The 19,526-nt window shown below is 53.3% G+C and overlaps 1 protein-coding gene across 1 annotated transcript; it reads left to right on the forward strand.

The window, feature by feature from the left end:
- Positions 1–1,573: 1,573 nt before the first annotated feature.
- On the forward strand, positions 1,574–16,814 carry LOC105237751 (vitamin D3 hydroxylase-associated protein). The gene is made up of 10 exons (XM_034655070.1): positions 1,574–3,420; positions 10,315–10,429; positions 10,656–10,805; positions 11,134–11,267; positions 11,825–12,031; positions 13,594–13,834; positions 15,045–15,170; positions 15,902–16,038; positions 16,323–16,422; positions 16,767–16,814. The coding sequence occupies exons 1-10, from the start codon at positions 3,326–3,328 to the stop codon at positions 16,812–16,814; spliced, it is 1,353 nt and encodes a 450-aa protein (XP_034510961.1). The 5' UTR covers positions 1,574–3,325.
- The last annotated feature ends 2,712 nt before the right edge of the window (positions 16,815–19,526 follow it).

Here is a 19,526-nt window from a genome sequence, read left to right on the forward strand (position 1 = left end):
CTCCTCTAGAGTCTCTTCCCCTCATTGATGGTGCTCCAGCCACACGAGCACTTTTCTGGATCGTCTGCAGCTGGTGGTCCCTGCTTCAGAGCTTTTGTGTTATTCTGGTCCCCTCTGCTTGGAACGTTCCACTCCAGACTGGGCTTCTCCAACTGTCCCTCATATCGGAGTTGGGTGACCTTTCTAAACACAATTCTGATCATGCCTGAAATCTTGAGTATCGCTTGTGTTCAGTCAGAATCCTGGCTCTGACCTACAAGGCCATGCCTCACCCGACCATGCGGCTGACCACTGTAGTCTCCTCCCCTTCCCGAGTGCTCATATCCTAGTGTGGCCCTCGGATGGTGCTTGGGACAGTGTGCACACTTCCCACCTCCACACCGTCTGCTCACTGTACTTGCCCTTCCTCACGTCTGCACCTGCAGACCTCCCACTTACCCAAGGCGAGGGTAGTCTGCCCTCTGGCAGGCTGTGTGGAAAGGGCTTCTTTGTGCTTCTGTTCATACTGCAAAGCAGGGGCCATGTCTTAATAATAGAATCCAACATCTGTTAGCCCGTGGAGTTGATAACCCATTATCCCATTGGAAAAAAATGGGCATTATTTCCATGTTATAGGTGGGGAAACAAGTTTAAAAACGGTTGTTAATTTGTCCAAGGCCGAAGACTTGCACAGAGATTTGAAGCCACTAAGCCAAACTTATTATATTTTCCTCATTTACACTATCATCCTGAGAACATGCACTAAACATCCCAGGGTACCAGGTCCTGGACTCGGTGACAACAGACGCTGGAGACAGAAGCAAGGTCCATTCACGGTGCTTCTCTGCTGATGTGTGTCTCCAGGATGTCCTGTCATGTCCCTGTCCACCCTCCCTTCCTCTCCCTGGGGCTGTGATCGTTGAAGTTTAGGACATGGTGAGAATACCTGCTGTTTGTCCCTGTTAAGCAGCATCTTTTAGGGGCATCCCAGGGCTGAGGCCTATCGAGAGCCTTTGGGATCCTGGCTCTGTTGGCCATCCTTTCCGCTCTGCCCCTCAGCTTGTCCATTCACAAATCTGAGCACTAGACCTCTTTAACTTCATCTAAGAGACCAATAAATAAATTGATCAGATCAGGGCTAAGGAAAGACCCTGGGGTGTGTCACGCCAGGCCACCCACCAGGGCAATCTGATCTGCCACACCCTTAAAAGAGACACCCACATAATCAAGTCCTGAGCCTACCAGCCCGCCCGGGCTGCCCCCACCCCAAGTTTCCCACTACATAGTTTGGGAGTGGTAAACCTGGGTGTCTTAGGCAGGGGAGGCCATTTGGGGTCGTGTACGTGGGATTTGCTTTTGTGTGTCCAGCACCCACCGTGGTGCCTGGTCCTCAGTAGGTACCCAGTTGAAGGCTTGCTTTGTTTTTGTTTTTTTGAGAGAGAGTGAGTGGGGAAGGGATGGGAAGCAGAGGGAGAGGGAGAGAGAGAATCCCAGGCAGGCTCCATGTCCAGTGCGGAGCCTGACATGGGGTTTAATCTCACAATCCTGAGATCACGACCCTGAGATCATGACCTGAGCCGAAATCAAGAGTTGGATGCTTAGCCCAATGAGCCACCCAGGTGCCCCCTCTTTTTTTTTTTTTTTTTAAATGAGAGAGACTTAAGCATGTTAAATACTGCTAGGAAGGAGCCCGTGGAAACACATAGAGGAAAAGGTGGGAATGAAGGGCTCAACCGCCTGTCCTTCCTCCATTTAAGAAGTATTATCAAGCACTTGCCCCATGCCGGGCATTTTGAGAAGGGCTGACAAGGTCCTTGCTTTTATGGAACTTACTTTCTAGGGAGGGGGGTAAGGAATAGGTAAACAAGATAATTTCAGCTAATGTCAAGTGCTGTGCAGAAATAAAATGGGGTAAAGTGCTAATGGAGGGGTGCAACTTGAGAAAGGATGTAGCAAGGTTTAGGGTATTGTAAGGGGTGTGGATGCCAGATGGCCTGGGAGAGCTGAGCCATCAGGGGACAGCCAGGGTTCAGCAAGGGAGGCCTTGGTATGGGGGAAGGAAATGGTCCAAAAAGAGGAGGAAGGACCTGGGGAGTTTGCCAATGAGGGGGGCTAGTTCCAGGGACCCGTTGATGAGGACACAGAGTATTAGAAGGTGGATGACCTTGGGGTTTCCCTTTGGGTCGTGACCAACAGGTCAATCGCCAACTCCACATCTGGCCCTCGGCAACCCTCAGGTGCTCAGACTCAACATTACCGACCACAAACATCTCCTTTCCACCAATTCTGCTTCCAACGTCCCCATCTCAAGGGTGGAACCATCACTCTCCTGGTCCCCATCCTCAGTTGGGACGGGTTGCTCCTCTCTCCCCTCTGAGACAGGACAGGGCCAGAAGATCCAGCAAGAGCCAGAGGGCCCCCAAACCAGTCCCTCCTGCTCTGCTGCCCCATATCTTCCCATCGTTTCTGCTCCTCCAGGAAGCCACTCGCACCACCTCACCTCCCCAGCCTCGTACTCTTCTCCACTGCTCCCCCTGCCTATAGGGAGCTCCTGGAACAATGAGAATGGGAGATGAGTCTGGAAGGGAGAACCAATCAACTGGGGAGGCTGGAATCCCAGGATCACGAATGTGGCCTTGTGTTACAGTTGAATGAGAGCCCAGCAAGGGTAACAGAGGTAGGGGTGAGAGCTCTGCCTGCCTGCCTCAGTCCTCACTTCCTGGTATCATCTCCCCTGGGGCTGATGGCTTCAGAACCCTGCCCGCTCCCCCCAGGGTCCCTGCTTTCTTCTCTGCCTGGGCCCCAGACGCCCTCCAGAGTGAACCTGTTCAGTCCACCTCTATATAGCCTGTGAACCGTGTTCAGGGGTTTGGCAATTCCCCTGGAAGAAATGGGAAACCCCAGGGACATCTCCATTAGGAACTGCCACGGGTCAGACCGGGGTTCTGGTGGGGTGTTTGAGGAGCGGGATGAGGGAGAAGGAGGTCCGATCAGAGCCTGGTCATCTGCCCACCTGCAGGCTTGGGCTCCTCTCCAGGCTTGTCTCTGACCAAGCCTCTTCCTCTGCATTGCCTGAAGCACGAGGGCTTTTGTCCCCAGGAAGTCCAGGTAGGGATAGAACTAGGTGGGAGGAGTTTGGATTCTACCCTGTGCAGGGTCATGTGGCTTCTGCCCTTTGATGTGCCAGCTGCGGGAGGCTGCTCGAGCATATAGCTGGCCAACGAGCAGGCAGTGCATCGAGGAAGCAGTCGCTGTATCCGCACAGGTTCCCTGATGCCTGGGGTAGCTTGGCTGCTGGTGCTGCTCCTGCTGGCCCTGCTGGGGGCTGCCCTGCTCTGCTGGGGGCATGCTCCAGCACGGAACAAGATCCCCAGGGCACAGAAGCGTAGGGTGGTGGCACTGCAGCAGATGGAGGCCCTGGCACAGCGTCTCCGGCAGCAGGTGAGTGGACACCTATCCCGGAGGCCCCCCCCAGCCCTCCATTCCAATAGGTGGATCCCACCTCAGGACCACTGCCCCATCCCCTTCAGAAGACCATGAGCCTGGGGCAGGGGGGAGTCCTCCACTCCCAGCTCTTCCCATGCTGGTTTTGGCATTGCCATTAGTTCCTCCTCTGTCCAGGTACTTCAAGCCCATTGAGATTGGGGGCCGTGGGTTTTCTTTGTTCTCCCCGTGCCTGCACATGACTTAGTAACGTAGTGGGTGTTCGAGATTGTTGTTGAAATAAGATAAACCGATGGAAGCGATTGGAGGCAGGAGGTCTTCTTCCAGGTCTCTTTCAGCCCCTGAGGACCCCCACACCCCACTGACACAGGAACTCTGGTCTACATGTTCCACCTCCTGTCGCCCCGTCCCCGGGCTCTGCAAATGTTTGAGAGCAGCTGACGGGTGCAAAACACAGGGTGGCCACTGGAGATCGGGTCCTCCCAGGAAGCCATGTGTCTTAACAGGGATTTTGACTGCTTAGGTGGGGACATTTCAAGGCACAGGGGCAGTCATCATGGCCGGGCTGGGACTTGAAGGTGAAGGGACTGAGCTGTGGGTGTCACAGTGGAATCTGCCTACAGTAGCAGAGAGCAGGGTGGGAAGGAGAGGCAGCCCACCTTCCATTGTGTGTGGGGTCTGCTGTAGAGCCTGGAAGACGTGACAGCCCCTTCCTGGGCTCCCCAACTGCCCCATGGTATCTTAGGGTCCCCAACTGTGGTTGACGGTGGCAGACTCCCTGGGAGCCCTAGGAGTGGGGGTTGGGGATAGTGCCTGAGGTGCTGTCCCCATGCTCTGGAGTTCCTGAGTGTCCTCTGCTGTCCCCTGGATGGTGATTGATGGCCCCAAGGGGCAGCTTCTCTGCCCGAGCTGCTGCAGTTCCTGAGAATGTGTATTAATATTAATTGGGGCTAATTAGTTGGATAAATCAATCTGCCCCCAGAGAGCAGCTGGCCCTCCCTGGTTGGTGCACAGGAAATCTGGGCTGATGGGGTTGCTCTGGCGAATCAGTGTGATGGAGAGGATTCCCGTGTGTGTGTGTGTGTGTGTGTGTGTGTGTGCGCGTGTGCGCGCTTGTACGCGCGCATGGTGGTGTATGTGGGTTCCTTTACTGCACACACCAGAACCTGCTCATGGGTGCCTCCTGCTGGCTTTTAATCGTGTGCTGGTGGAGTGGTGTGCCTGGCTGTGTGCTGCTTGTGTTTGGTCATGGGTTTGTGGTGTGTGTGCCTGGCCGGGTGTGTATGTGTTGTGTTACTGACGAGAGTGCGTACGTCTAGATAAGTGCGGCTGGTTTGGTTCTGAGTGTTTGGTGGAGCACGTACCTGTGTGGGCAGGTGTCTGATGTGTGAGGACATCCGCTTCTGTGTTGGTCTGGGCATCTGCTTGGTATGTGTGTGGGCGTCCGTAGAGCTCTTGGGCTGGGTACCTGGTGGGGGTGTGTGTGTCTGGTTGCCTGGAGGAGTGGAAGGGGTTTGGGGTGAGGTCACCCCTGGTGTCCCCAGCTTCCCCCCAAGGCTACAGACCTCTTGGTTCTTAGTACCTTATTCTCTCCCCAACAAGGCGACACAGGTCCATCCTCCCCTCTGGCCAAGGATACCCTCAAGGCCTCAGGTGTCCAGCTTTATGTCCCAGAGAGGTAGGAGGCTAAAATGTAGGTCAAACCCTGGCAGGGTTTGTTCAAACAAATCGAATTCAGTTCAGCCTAGCAAAATCTTACAGAGGGCTCCTCTGGGTCTTGCCTTTTACTGGACCCTGGGGACAGATTCATAATCAAGATGAATCTGACATCTGACTTCGACCTGCCTTAAAGATGCTCCTGGTCTGAGTGTAGCTTGGTGGGAACAGAGCGAGGCAAACTGTGGTGGGAGGCAGCTTAGCTAAGTGGGGCAAGGGCCAAAGGCCTGCGGAGCTCTGGGGCCCGGCAGGAAGGGCTTTGGTCCATCTGGAGAGGTTTGGGTGGGGAAGTCTTCGAGGAGAGTCGGAGCTGAGCCTTACGGGACGTGTAGGAGTTTTCCAAAAGGAGGAAGGAAGAGGAAAGGCAGTACCGGAGAGAGAAAAGCCTGAGATAAGGCAGTGTTTCTGTAGAGCACATAGAAAATAATACTCATAGTCTGCTGGGATAAATGGACAAGCTGCTCATGGCTGAAGGCTGCTGGCTAGGAAGCTCTGGTCACCTCAGGGGGACATTAGCTCCCCTGATGGTTAAAGTTTCTTACGATATTAAACATATTTCACAACCGCTTTGGAAATATTAATAACACGTCAATTCACTAACAACTTTAAAATATATTTTCTTTGATTTTTAAACCAGGATAGGAGGTAGCCCTAGTTGAGTGTGGAGAAGGCCAGATGGCCGTGGAGCCGTGGGACTTGGTGGGAGGGGGATTTGTTCCAAACCAAAGCATATGTTAAAACGACTTGAAAGTGATATAAGTTGAGGCTCAGTTCTTCCATTGACTTTTCCTATTAATTTCCCAGTGATTTGTTAATTTTTAGAAAACTTGTGGGGATCTTTTGGTGTGACTCACGTCTGTGGAAGATTTCCCTATCTTTCGAAGCTCTCCCAATGAACTGAGAGTCATTAGGTGACTTGCAGTCTTGTGAAATAGAGACTTTCTGTTGATGTCTTTGATGTCACTCCTTGGATTGAGTCCTCACGTGGCTTCTGCCAAACCTGTAGCAATTATACTCAACAATCCTCTCGCTGATCTAATGGTCGATTCTATATAATGAAGCATCTCTGTTGTCAACTAAGTCATAAACATTGTTATTAGAATGTCATCGTAAGGGACGCCTGGGTGGCTCAGTCGGTTGAGCATCTGCCTTTGGCTCAGGTCATGATTCCGGGGTCCTGGGACTGAGCCCCATGTCAGGTTCCCTGCTCAGTGGGGAGTCTGCTTCTCTCTTTCCCTCTGCCTGCCACTCCCCCTGCTGTGCTCCCCCCCCCGTGTGTCAAATAAATAAATAAATAAATAAATAAATAAATAAATAAAATGTTTAGAATATCCTAATAAATTACAGCAATCTCGGGGCATCGGGGTGACTCAGTTGGTTAAGTCTCCAGCTCTTGGTCTTGGTTCAGGTCATGATCTCAGGGTTGTGAAATCGTGCCCTGCGTCGGGCTCTGCACTTGGCATGGAGTCCGCTTGAGAGTCTCTCTCCCTCCGCCCCTCTCCCCGGCTCTCTCTCTCTGGCTCAAATGAATAAATCTTAAAAAAATATTATGGCTATCTCAATCTTACAGGCCTCCTGAGAAATTGCATAATAGGACAGTTAGGAGTGTGGTAGTTGAGAGAAGGCTGGACTGTTGTGTTTGAATCCTGACTCTGATGTACACATTTCATTTCATTTATTTATTTATTTTAAAGATTTATTTATGTACTTATTTGAGAGAAAGTACACAGTGGGGAGATGCAGAGGGAGAGGGCAGAGGGAAAGAGAGTCACAAGCAGACTCTGTGCTAAGCTCAGAGCCTGACACTGGATCTCATGACCCTGAGATCACCCCCTGAGCCAAAACCAAGAGTCAGTCGTCCAACCGGCTGCGCCGCCCAGGTGCCCCTGACACATCTATTTTAAAAAACTCCTTTGTGCCTTAACATCTTCATCTCTGCAATGGGGTGATGATTATAATTACAGTACTCAAATAAGTTCATAAATGTTTACAGTGGTGTCTGGTATACAGCAGGCACAATCTGAGAGCTCTCACTTTAGTAAAAATAAAACTAATGTTGTCCTTGCTGGGCGGGGGTTTAGTGAGTTTCGATGAATTTGTTCTGTTATGGAAGGGACACTCGACCGGGTTGGTGGATGTATTGCTGCCCCCTTGGAAGCCCTGCCCGTCCCGCCAAGTCACTGGAGCGCCTGCCATGCTGGCCGAGGAGCAGTCCCAGCATTTGCCTCCGGTGGCCCTCATTAGCTCCCTCTGCCTGCTCTCCTCCCTCTCCCCAGCTCCCTGAGAGGCTCCCATTTTTACAAGTGGCCACGTGAGGACAACTGCAGGGGAGCAGTAACCTCCGGGGTCCAGATGGGCACTGGGCACTTGCCCAGAGGGGTGTCATCTCTCCAGGTAGATATGTAGGAATCAGGGGCTGACATGCAGTCTCGGTGGGTGCCTGGGGGTCGGCCTGTGCTGGGATGGTCCCTGGAGGGTCCTACTGGGGCTCCTTAGGGCTGGGGGGAGCAGGGCAAGGGGTGAGCACAGGCTGGCTCACTGAGGGAATCAGTGGCGGTGCCTAGAGGGTCCCTGCTGGGCTGGGCAGTAACCTTTTACCTGCTGGACTGTGAAGAGAGGGCAGAGTCCCATGGCAGGGGCTAGGGCAGCTGGGGGTGGTGGGGCACTTGTGGGAGTGGCTTTTTGCTAAGTGACTCAGATGGATTTCATTTTAGCCACAATGCAGCCATTGAGGTGCATTCTAGTCAAATGCCTACCTTATTCAAGAGGGATCTACGTCTGGGCCCTTCTGAAAGTCCTTGTGGCATACAAGTGGTTGAGTTCCAAGCTCGGGCACTAAGATGACAAAATGGCACAGCAAGTCCAAGGGTTGGGCAGTGTGGCTAGACCAGCGGAATATGGGGGGGAGGGGCGGACAAAGAGAAGGCTGATGCAATAGGCCTGCTGGGACCCAGGCAGTGAAAGGGCCTAGTATAGTGCCTGGCACCCAGGAAGTGCTTCGTCAAAAAAGTTTCCCTCCCCAAGAGCCATTTGAGGGTAGAGGTGAGGGTATAGACAACCTAGGTTTAAGTCTCTCCACTTTTATGACTTTGGGCCAGGAAGTTAGTCTCTCTGTGTCCCAGTTGCCCTTATTGGTGAAGTGGAAATATCGAAAATAAAAGCACCTGTCCAAGCGTTTTCCGCAGGATTTAATGCTCAGGCGAAGTGCTTAACATGGTTCCCAGCCACATGGTAAGTACTCAGTAAAGGTGCATCTGGGTGTATCTGCACATGAACACAGGTTATATGTTTATGGTGAAAGCCCTGAAAACCACACTGAGGAGAATGGTTTTGCAGCTTTCTCCTGAGGGCACTTGGGACCTACGGGTTTTGTCTGAAAAGGATCACCGAGGCTGTAGTGAAGAGGCCGAGCTGGAGGGGTAGAGACTTGAGGCAGGGAAGCCAGTGAGGGAGCTGTTGAGAAAACTGAGAGAGAAGATTCTAGGCAAGAAGGAGTCTGGAGAGTCAGAGACGGGAGATATGAAGGAGGCGAAACCACCTCTCAGTGATAAAGTAAGAGACTGGTCACCGGGGCCAGACGACTTGGTGTGGATCCAGGCCCTGCCACTTACTGAGCTGCGTGTCTTTGGGCAAACAGCTCTCTGTGCCTCAGTGTCTTTTCCTACTGTAAAAGGAGAAGGTAATACGCCCTACCTCCTCAAGTTGTTGTAAGGAGTGATGTGAGCTATTATACGTAAAATGCTCCGGACGTGGCCTGCAAATTAGCAAGTGTTAGGGCACATCTTCCATGTGATTGAGGTAAGCTCATAACTATCAGCCGAGCTGGGATGTGAGGAAGTGATCCAGGGTGTTTCTGAGGATTATTGCTGTGACGACATGAGTGTCCTCCACCAGGAATTTCTTGAAGAAGAGCAGGTTTGACAGTCAGTCCTGGGGTGTCCGTGGATATGTGGGTCAGTAAATGGGTCTGAGGTGTGGCAGGAAATAGGCCTGGGCTGTAGATAAAGGGAAATCTGGGCATCCTTGGGACATGTCTGGTGGCTGAGGTCACCCAGGGAGGGCGGGCAGGTGGGCAGAGAGGAGGCCAAGTCCAGAGGAGCACTGACATTTATTTACAGGAGGGAGGAGGGGCACAGGAGATTGAGAAGGAACTGTCTGGGACAGGAGGAAGCCAGGAGATTTGAGGGCATAGAGAGTTTCCAGAAGGAAAGTGTCGAAGAGTCAGATGCTACTAAGGACAGCAAGAGGGGGAGTAAGAAAAATCCAAGAGATTTAACAACCAAGAAGCCTCGGAGCCCCTAACCTCCCAGGGAAATTCCCTTGTCTGGCAACCCTCCCCCCCCAAGACCAAGAAAGGCCCATCATGCTGTCTTCCCACCCAGCCCCCACTCCGGCTTGCAGGCACCAGGGTGTCAGCTGGGGCCCAGCAGGACAAAGGAAGACAGCTTCACCTTCTCGAGTGCCTGCTGTGTGCTAGGCCCTTGTCATGTTCCCCGCTTGCCTCTGACAAGAGTCCTGAGGGGCTGGTGTCAGGCCTTCCTCATACCCTGAAGGACTGGGCTCAGAGCAGCTGGATGACTCCTGATTGGCTTCTAGTCCTTTGTTTTTTGGAGAGACGATGGCCATGGGAGGAAGGGATCCACCCTGGGTTACCCAGCTGACCAGTAGTGTGTGCGGGCAAGGCTGGGTCCCAGCTCTCCTGCCCCCCAGGCTGGATCTTGCCCTTCCCCCGGTCAGATCACCAGGAGTGGGAAGGCTGCATAGGAAGGAAAGTTGGGATGTCGGGGTTCCCCCCTGAAGGCAAACCACACAGAGATGAACCTCACTCCCATAACCCCTGAGTCCCAAAATGTGCAGATAGAGTCACTCCCACTGCCATTGTGTCCCTCTGGGCAGCAACATGAGGGGGCAGGCCCTCCTCTGTGCCAAGCCTCAGGCTGGGCACTGGGGAGGCAGAGACAGAGGGAACATCTATCTGCCCTGTAGGGCTTTCATGCCAATCTGGAGGCCGGTCAGGAAATGTTGTTCATACTAAGGACGAGTCCAGGAGCATGTGCTGAGCACATGGATGCGTGTACAACCGTGCATCCAGGAACGTGTGGGGATGTGATGTTGAGTGTGTGCAAGTGGACTGGAGCGAATTGGTCATCGAGCTCTGCCCTCCCATCTCCACAGGAGCCATCCCTGGACCCCAGGACCATCCTGGAGCTGCCCCTTGGAGAGGCTGGCCCAGAAGCTGCAGGACGAAGAGCTCAGTCTGGAAAGCGTCCTCTGTAGCTACTTGGAGGAGGTGGGGGTCGGGTCAGGAGTGGGGTGGGGCTATCATCTGGGGTTCCTCCTCACAGGAGGCCGGGGGCAGGTGTAACATCATGGTGCAATAGCTGGCTTGGGAGGGGACGCATGCCACAGTCATCTGTCATTTCTATTCTGCTCTGAGTCAGGCTGGTGGGTGACTGAGCGCCCCATGTCTGGCCTCAGTCTGAGCCTCTTATGTGGCTTCCCTCAATGCTGCTCAGGCCCTGAAGGTACATAAGGAGGTAAACTGCCTGACGGATTTCCTGGGCGAGTGTGAGGAGCAGCTGCAGGCGTTGAAGAAGCTCAAGAAGGCTGAGAGAGGCCCCCTCTATGGGGTCCCCGTCAGCCTCAAGGACGTCTATGACTGCAAGGTGGGCCGTGACGTGGGCGTTCACATGCGTATACGTATGTGTGTGTGCCCTTACGTCACTGAGCCTGTGAGCATCTGAGTGTGTGACGTTGGGCAAGTTTCGTAATCCGGGATGCACTAGAACGTGGCCAGCTGGGATCTGAGCCCGGTAGTCTGACTGTGGCCCGCCATGTTCCTCTGCCACCCGTGAATCCTCCTAAGGGTGCAGTATGTGCGTCTCAGAGGCCGTGACAATGTGTGGAATGGAAGCACTGTGAGGAGGAGAGTCTCTCCACTGGGTGGTTGCATCCTGACCCCTGTGGGCTGGAGTTAATGTCACTTCCTTGCAGGGCCATGACTCTACATGTGGCCTGGCCCAGTTCCCGGAGAAGCCAGCAGCCAAGGACGGGGTCATTGTGAAAGTGCTCAAGGCTCAGGGAGCTATTCCCTTCGTTAAGACCAACATCCCCCAGACACTGTTCAGGTCTCTGAAGTGGGTAGGCAGGGCTGGGTTTGGGGCTGGGCCCGGGACTGATGGCAACTCGAAGTGCTGAGTCAGGGCAGAGGGTCAGGTGGGGGCCAGTCAAGCAGGCTGTGAGGACCGAGGTTCTTGGGCAAGTCTTTTCTGCCCTCTGAGCCTTGGTTTCCTCATCTCAAAATGTGTGGGTGGACTTCATAGTCTCTACAGGCCCTCAGGCTCTGAGGTTCTGAAGAGTTTGATCTCTGTGTTCATCCCAGCTTTTCTCTCCTCTCCCTCAGCATTTAGCGTACCTACTTTTGTGAGGAACCTGTTCCCAATTCTTACAGGGGGCTCCTGTCCTAAAGTTAGGAGTTGTGGTTGGTGCCCACTCTTGGTCTTCCTTGTGGCAGTGGCCCTCACCTCAGCCTTAAGGGAGACTAGGAGGGCTTAGCCCTGCGGAGGAGCTTGGGAGCCAAAGAGAGCCTGGGGTTGACTCCTGAGGGGGTCAGCCTCTACATGGGGAGGGACGTTTCCCCAGTTCAACTTGCACCTCCCAGCCCCTTTTCTTCTGCTTCCGTCAGCTTTCAGTGCAGCAACCCCATCTATGGACAGACCCTGAACCCTCTGACCTTAAAGAAGACTCCTGGGGGCTCCTCAGGGGGTGAGGGAGCCATGTTGGCACAAGGGGGTTCCATCCTGGGCATGGGGACTGACACTGCTGGCAGCATCCGCATACCAGCCACCTTTTGTGGTATCTGCGGCTTCCGGACCACAGGATACCGCCTCAGGTACTTGGTGCTGATGATAGGGGGAGGGGTAGGCTTAACCCAGCCTGGGGGAATAGAGGTGTGGGGGAATAGAGGGGACTGCTTGGCACATCAACTCTTATCCACTCATCTCCGTACTAGGGGAAGTGGCTAAAGGTAGGAGGGCTTCAAATAACTCCTGCTTCAGCCGCAGTTCAACACACCATGTCTGGTACAGGTGGCAGTAGGAAAGACCTTCCACTCCTTCATGAATTCATTTGTTCGTTAATTCATTCAGCTTTACATCTACCCAGCTACCTACCTGTTCCCTTAGTCACTCATTGGTCCATCCATTTTTCCATCTATCCTTCCTTTGTCCATTCATCCACCATTCATCCCAGTCTCTATCCATCAATCAATTCCACTTTTCATCCTCCATTTAATTTACCTAACAGACACTTATTGAGTGTTTACTCTGTGACTGACACTGTACTAGGTACTTGGGATATATTGGTAAACAAAAGGACAAATACCCAGCCCTTGAAAAATGTATGCACGTTCTTCCTTCCATTCGTTAATCCATTCACTCATCCGTTTATCTCCCCACCCACCCGCTCATGTAGCCGGCTAGCTACTCACCCGTACCTGCCTCTGCTCCTTCATCCACCCATCTTGCAGCCCCACCCGGAGTACCTACACTGTGGTGGCCCCTGTGCTGGGCACACAGAACTCTCTTAGACCCAGTCCCTGCCCGTGTTGTGCTATTAGACATGCAAATGGCTGAGTCAGAAAGTGATGGGGCTCTAAGAAAGGGAATTCACGGGAGGAAGCTGACATTTTTCTTCAGCAGAGATTCATTAAAAGCCTAGACTTTAAACTTTCAGAGGCAGGGCAAGGGAAGGGAAGGCTTCCTGGAAGAGGCAGAATCTGAGCTTGGCTTTGAAGGATGGATATGCAGAGATGGCATAGAGTCTAGAAGGCTGTAAACTGTGAGCAGATTACTTTGCCTGGAGTAAATGGATGTGTGTGGAAGGGCTAGAAGGAAGGGGATGCTGTGGAAGGAGTTGATACTCCAGAGCCTTGAAGGCAGTCAGAGACATCAGACTTAATGCTGTGGGCAGTAGGGGTCAGGGTTGAAACAGCTCCTCTTCCCAGGTGCTGGGTCCTGGGGGAGTGCTTGGCTGGCTACGAAAGCCTCGGCACTCAGGTGGGTCCCTTCACGTGCTGAGCTGGGCTCTGGGTGGGTGGGGTTTTGCAGCTACTCTGGAATCTCTTCTGCTATGAAGGGCAAGAAAACAGGTAAGCTCCTTGTCTGTGCTTGTGGCCACACCATTCAAAGATAACCTGTCAGCCTTCCTTCCAAGTACATTTCCCCCAGCCCCTATCTCAGACAGATTAGCTCCACTGGTGATAAAGCAATCTGAAGGGACAGCATGGCTCCCACCCGGCCTCTCCCCAGTCCAGGGAGAAGTGCTTCCTACTATCTAGCTTTAATCTCTCCTACTTGTCTCTTGATGTACCGCCCCAGCTGAGATTCTCCTGTCAGGCCCCAGAGCAGCTTTGGCTGGTGTGCCAACTCTACCTGTCCTCAATCCCTGACCCAGGTTGGCTCCAGGACCCTTTGACCCTGATCGCGGTCCTGGGCCCCACCCTCCAAGGCCAGGCAGTGGGGGTCCCCAGAGCAGAAAGGATGAGCGGAATCTGCCTCCTTTCTGTTCAGTGACTACCGTGGCTGGCCCCATGGCCCGGGATGTGGAGAGCCTGGTGCTGTGTATGCGAGCCCTGCTAAGTGAAGACATGCACCGACTGGACCCCACTGTGCCTTTCATGCCCTTCAGAGAGGAGGTGAGCTGGGTTGGGGAGCCGGCCTGGAGGGCTCCCACCTCCCCCTCCTTTCATTCCTCATTGACATGTCTTCCATCCGATGATCTTCTGTGAAGACCGCCTTTCCGGGCCCAAGGTGCAGTGACCAAGAAGCCCACATGTTCAGTCACATTCACCTCCCATCCCTGCTGGACCCCAGCTGCTGTGGGCGTCTTGGTTACTTGGAACCATAGCTAATATGGCCCCAGAGAGGGACTCCATTGTCACGTACCCAATACACACACAGACATAACACTCAGCAGATATGGTTTAGAGAGTCTGGTATCTGGTTAAGCTGGGCTTCCAGTCCTCTAGGTAACCTTGGCCAAGTCACATGTCTTTCTAGGCCCCAGTCTCCCCAGTGGTAGAATAAAGAGGTTGTTGGACCAGAAGATTGCTCCAGGCCCTGCCAGCTCCGGCAGGCTTCGTTTATTCATTAGTTTATTCAACAGCATTTATCGCACCTACTATGTGCAGGCTCTTCATAGTTCATCCTAATGGTCAGTCTATAGAATGAACATTGTGCTTCTCGTTCACAGGCAAGGAAACTGAGGGGAAATGCAGTGACTTGCCTATTATCACATAGCTAGTAACTGGCAGAGTTGGGCTTTGAACCCAGCCCCATCTGCTCTAGAACCCTCTCTGTAGGGAGAGTCTCTGTCTACCATTCAGTCGATGTCTACTCATCTGATCTCTACACACATCCTAATACAATCAACCTGCAATCATTTTCTGTCATCCATTATTTGCTTCTACTAATTTCTCCATCTCCATCCTCTCCTGGCTGTTTTTTATCTTAAAGGTCTTTGTGTCTATTCATCTACTTTCTTACCTGCCTCCCCCACTCAATTCCAACCATCCATTCCTCAACACACCCATCTCTGCATCCAACCCTCTGCCCATCCACTCATTCACCATCTCATACACATGCCCACTCACTCATTCATGAATCTCTCTACCATCTGTCTGCCTATCCACTTCATCCACCCAAACATGTCCCATCCACTTGCTCTTTTAGGAGTCTCTCCAGAGGACCTAGAGCCTGGAAAGTATAGAGAGAGGCTCTGAGGGCGTCTGGGGAGTTTCTGTAGATTCCCCTGGGTTGAAGACAGCTGTGGCCCAAGGTCCGGGTCTGGCTCTTGAAGAGACCCAGTCTCCTCTGAGAGCTCTACCCAGCCCCTCTTGCTCACAGGTATACTCCACTAACCAGCCCCTTCGAATTGGCTACTGTGAATCAGATGGCTTCACCCAGCCAACTCCTAGCATGGCCAGGGCCATGAGGCTCACCTCCAGGCTGCTCCAGGAGGCAGGACATCAGGTAAATTTGCTTAGCCCTGGATGGCGAGGGAAGCCAGACTGGTGAGGATGCTGGGCTGGGCCATTCTTGGAGAGAAAGGAAGTTACATCTGAGTCTGAGCTGTCAACATCACTGTGTTCCCCTTAAGCTTTCTGGAGAAAACTGATGGGCTGCAGGTGAGGGCAGGGTGAGCCCGCCCTGTGAGGATGGCATCAAGATTTTGCAGCTTCCCCCTTCAAGGGTGAGGACTCAGGGACTCACTCCTATAATTCCTACAGCTTGGGTTTCTGTTGCCTCCATCAAGTGGCTGTGAGGAGATCTCTGTCCTCAAAAATCACCTTCTTTCCCCCGCCCCCAGCCCCTGCCTCCCACATCCAATGGCTTGTCCTGGTCCTGCCTCCCCTCTGAGAATTGCTGGTTGGTGACACATGTACGCATGTAATCTTGGGCCAGTCCCCTAACCGCCCTGAGCCTCAGTTTTCTACCAGACAGGGTGGCTGCGAAGATGAAACGAGCTCACATACGTGAAGCACATGGCCCGGGGCAGGATCACAGGGAAGCATGCAGGAAATGAGGGCTGCTCGAACACCATGGCATCTCCGTGTGGGGTGAGGGGTGGCATGGCAGCAGAGGGGCTCAGGTGGGTGGAGATGAGAGGTGATGTGCTATCCTCTCTTTAAATCCTGAGGGATGCAGAGAACCCCGGGCGGGATGGGAGGCGCTCCAGGCCCTGACTAGCCTCTGTCTCCCAGGTCATCCCCTTCTCCATCCCCCGGATAGAGTACGCTGTCCAACACCTGTTTGTGGGAGGTGTGTTTGCCGATGGAGGGGCCACCTTTCTGGAGAAGCTGTACATTTGTCAGGACGTGGATGTAGGGCATGGGATTGGGTACGGGGCTGGTGGTGACCTGAGCCCTAGGAAGGGGCTGTGTGGGTCTGGGCTGTTCGGATGCCTCTGGTTAATTGTGTGACCTTAAACAGCAGGTCAGCAACCTGGGCTCCGTCTTCAGGATGTAGATGTTCCAGGGGTGGTGCTGGTGGGAACTGAAGTGTTTCTTTGGGTCTCACCTCCTTCCATGGCCTCCCTCTGGAGCGGGACAGTTGGGTGGGTATGAGAGCTAGTCGATGGCTGAAATGCTGTAACTAACCGGAAACGTGTCTGTGGTTCCTCAGTGAGGGGGACATTGTGGACCCTTGTATAAAGAAAATGACCAACATGCTCTGCCTGCCGGATGCACTCAAGGGTTTCCTGGCCTGTATCCTGAAGTACACAGTGAGTACGGGCCCAGGGGGGCAGCGCGCAGGAGGGGAGAAGCCCAGAGAGGAGAAGGACTCAGAATGGGGCCCAGAGAGTAGTGGGGGCTCAGAGAAGGGGAACGGAAAGGGCTGATGGGGGCCAAAGGAGGGGGTCTTTTTAGAGAGAGGGGTGCATCTCAGAAAGAGGAAGGGGTTTTAGAGAGGGGGCGGGGGCCTAGAGGGGGCTAAAGGTTTGCAGAGGAGTAGAAGGCTCCGTGTCAGTGTGCTGAGCAGAGTTGCTTTTCCTGGACCCCAGTTCTGGGCAGGCTGGTGTTGCCCTGTGGTTTCTGAATGGGCCTCACCTTCTCTCTCCATCTCTAGGATCCCCGAGTTAGCCAGAAGTTGGAAAAGTTTCATGGAGTGGGGTGAGTGCTAGTCTCCTCAGGCGAAGCTCAAAGCATCTTCCATGGGGTGGGGGGAACCAAGCAAGGGCCATGTGGCTAGAGTTGGCATCCACTGGGAGTGAGGGCTATTTAGATTTCGGGATCTAACTAGGTTTTTAGGGTCATGTCTGACACTGGTTAAAATGTAGGCTTTTGAGTGGGGTTGAGATTGGGGATACTTTGGGGCTGGGGTTTGAATTGGAGTTCAGCTCTGAGTTCAGGCTGGAATTCGCTTAGGCTGGGGTAAAGGTTGGACCTGAGTTGAGACTGGGTTTGGGTTGGGGTTGGGGTTAAGGTTTGCACTGGGGCTGGCTGGGGGCCTCACAGGCTGGGGGAAGAACCTGTGGTTTGGGGCGGAGCCTGTGAGTCCCTGTGGCTGGTGGCAGTGGTGGTGGGGCATTGACCAGAGGGTGTGGACTGTTGGGAGCACTGGACAGGCAAGGTGCTTTGAGCCGTGAACAAGACAGAGGGTCATTCCCAGCCCATCAGCTGATTTGCAGCCTGCATGGAGACTAGGCCCTAGCTCTTGGTTGTAATGCATAAAAGGGGGTCCTCCCATGCTGACCTTTGGACTTCCGTGTCTTACTTATTCCCCCAGGACTCCCAAGAAACTGTGGGAACGACACACAGCAGTGCAGGTGATATGTGCCTGAAGAGACCTCAAGGGACTACTGGAACAGGGATAGCAGAGACCTGGGTGGTGACAGGAGTGGCCAGACGGGGTTGGGGGTGGGTGGGGAGCAAAACTCTGTCCTGGCCTGCAAGGGAGGCCTGGCTACACCTAGACGGAGACTCTTGGTGACCTGGGAGGTTAATTCAGTCCATCTCTTTGGGATCAGGATGATGTGTTGGTCCCAAATAATTGCAACCTGAGACTCCCTTTCCATTCCTTTGCCTCAGCCCCTGGGAAGGCCCTGACACCCCGCCCCCCATATCTTAGTCTGCATCTCACAGCCTGGGAATTCTTCCCGATGTTTAATGCCACTGGGCTTGGTAGCACCTGACCTTGCCCTGCAAACAGTGACCTCTGCTGGTCTTACCCCTCCCACCCCTAACTGTCCCTACAGGAATATCAGCAAGACTTCATAGCCCAGTGAAGGTCCTTGGACCTGGATGTGCTGCTGACGCCCGCTCTGGCCCCTGCCTTCCACACAGGCTATTCTAGCATGGCATTAGGTGAGAGGAACTGGGGTCCTGGTGGGCTTGAGCCCCAGAGTCCAGATCTTCAGAGTTCTGCAACAGCGTCTGTGGCCTTGACCTCTGTCACCATTCACTATTTTTAAAAAATGTCTTAAATTGAGGTAAAATTCAGATAACATAAATTCACCATTTTAAAGTGTACGAATCAGTGGTTTTGAGTATATTTAGAATGCCATGCAACCACTACCACTATCTAATTCCAGAATATTTCCATTATCTTGAAAGGAAGCCCTGTACCTGCTACCAGACACTCCCAATTTCCATTCACTTTTAAAATGAATTTTATTGAGGGGCACCTGACTGGCTCGGTCAGTAGAGCATGCGACTCTGGATCTCAGGGTCATGAGTCCAAGCCCCCCTGTCGGGCGTAGGGCTTACTTAAAGAAGAAAAAAAAGAAAGAAAGGAAAAAAAATGAACTTTACTGAAATATAATTCACATGCAATGAAACCCACCAATTTTCAGAGTGTAATTTGATAAATTTTAACAAATGCATATAGCTGTATAATTACCATCGTAATAAAAACATAGACTATTTTTACCATCCACCAAATTTCCCTGATGGCCCTTTGCAGTGCACCCTGCCGTTGCAACCTGCAACCAACCGCTGATCTGCTTTCTGTCACTATAGTTTTGCGTTTTCTAGAATTTCATATAAACGAATCAGAAGGAAGGAGGCCTTTGTGTCTGGCTTCTTTCGCTTAGCATCTGCATTCACTCTTAACGGGCTTCCTGCTGCGTCACTTCAAAGAGTGGCTTTGGCCTAGCCCCCCTGCAATGAAGCCTGGGTGCAAGGCCCTTTCTGGGGCATTCCTGGGGCCCCTGCCCAGCACAGGCACACGCCTCAGAGGTGTTATCAGTGCAGAATGAGAACCCACCCCAAGCCTGGACTCCTCTTCCCTGGGTCCCCCCGCAGTGGCTGCCCAAAGACACACCCCACACCTGGCCCTGCACCTGCACCGATGTCCTCTACTGACACCACCGCCCCTTCCTTGTCACTCACTCCCTACAAACAGGCGGCTGCTGCAGAGGAGCTGCCTTTGAAGTCAGGGTGGCCCTGTGCGCCTCAGCCATCATCAGCTGTGTGGTCTGTGAGAAACCAGCTAACCTGTCAGCCACCCCGGTTTCCTCATTGTGCACGGGGAATAGTCAAGTCCACCTCACAGGGGTGGGGAGGACTCCAGGAATCAGCAATGGAGAGAGGCCAGAACAGTGCCTGGCGCTGAGTAAGGCTTCCATAGCGTCCCTTCTCCCCTCCCTTCCACTGTGGGGAGAGCAGGAGGCCGTTGTCAGGTGGATTCCCGGCCCCAAACGGGCCATATTGAAAGCCCGGAGGGCTGCCGTTCCGAGAAGGACCCCGAGGGGGCGCTCACCCAACACTCTTCCCCTCCTGAGTCTGGTCCGCCGCTGATCTCCCGGGCTTGCCTCGATCTTCCCACAGATGCCTCCTCCTACTTGAGCCTGTACAACGACCCGAACTTCCCCGCTGGCGTGGCTCC

Source organism: Ailuropoda melanoleuca, chromosome 2 (assembly GCF_002007445.2).
Source record: "Ailuropoda melanoleuca isolate Jingjing chromosome 2, ASM200744v2, whole genome shotgun sequence".
In the NCBI taxonomy this organism is placed as follows: Eukaryota; Metazoa; Chordata; class Mammalia; order Carnivora; family Ursidae; genus Ailuropoda; species Ailuropoda melanoleuca.

Coding starts and splice junctions, on each gene's coding strand:
- LOC105237751 (XM_034655070.1), top strand. CDS start 3,326: ATGCTCCAGCACGGAACAAGATCCCCAGGGCACAGAAGCGTAGGGTGG. Junction 10,806..11,133: donor AGGACGTCTATGACTGCAAG/GTGGGCCGTGAC, acceptor ACTTCCTTGCAG/GGCCATGACTCTACATGTGG. Junction 13,835..15,044: donor TCATGCCCTTCAGAGAGGAG/GTGAGCTGGGTT, acceptor TCTTGCTCACAG/GTATACTCCACTAACCAGCC.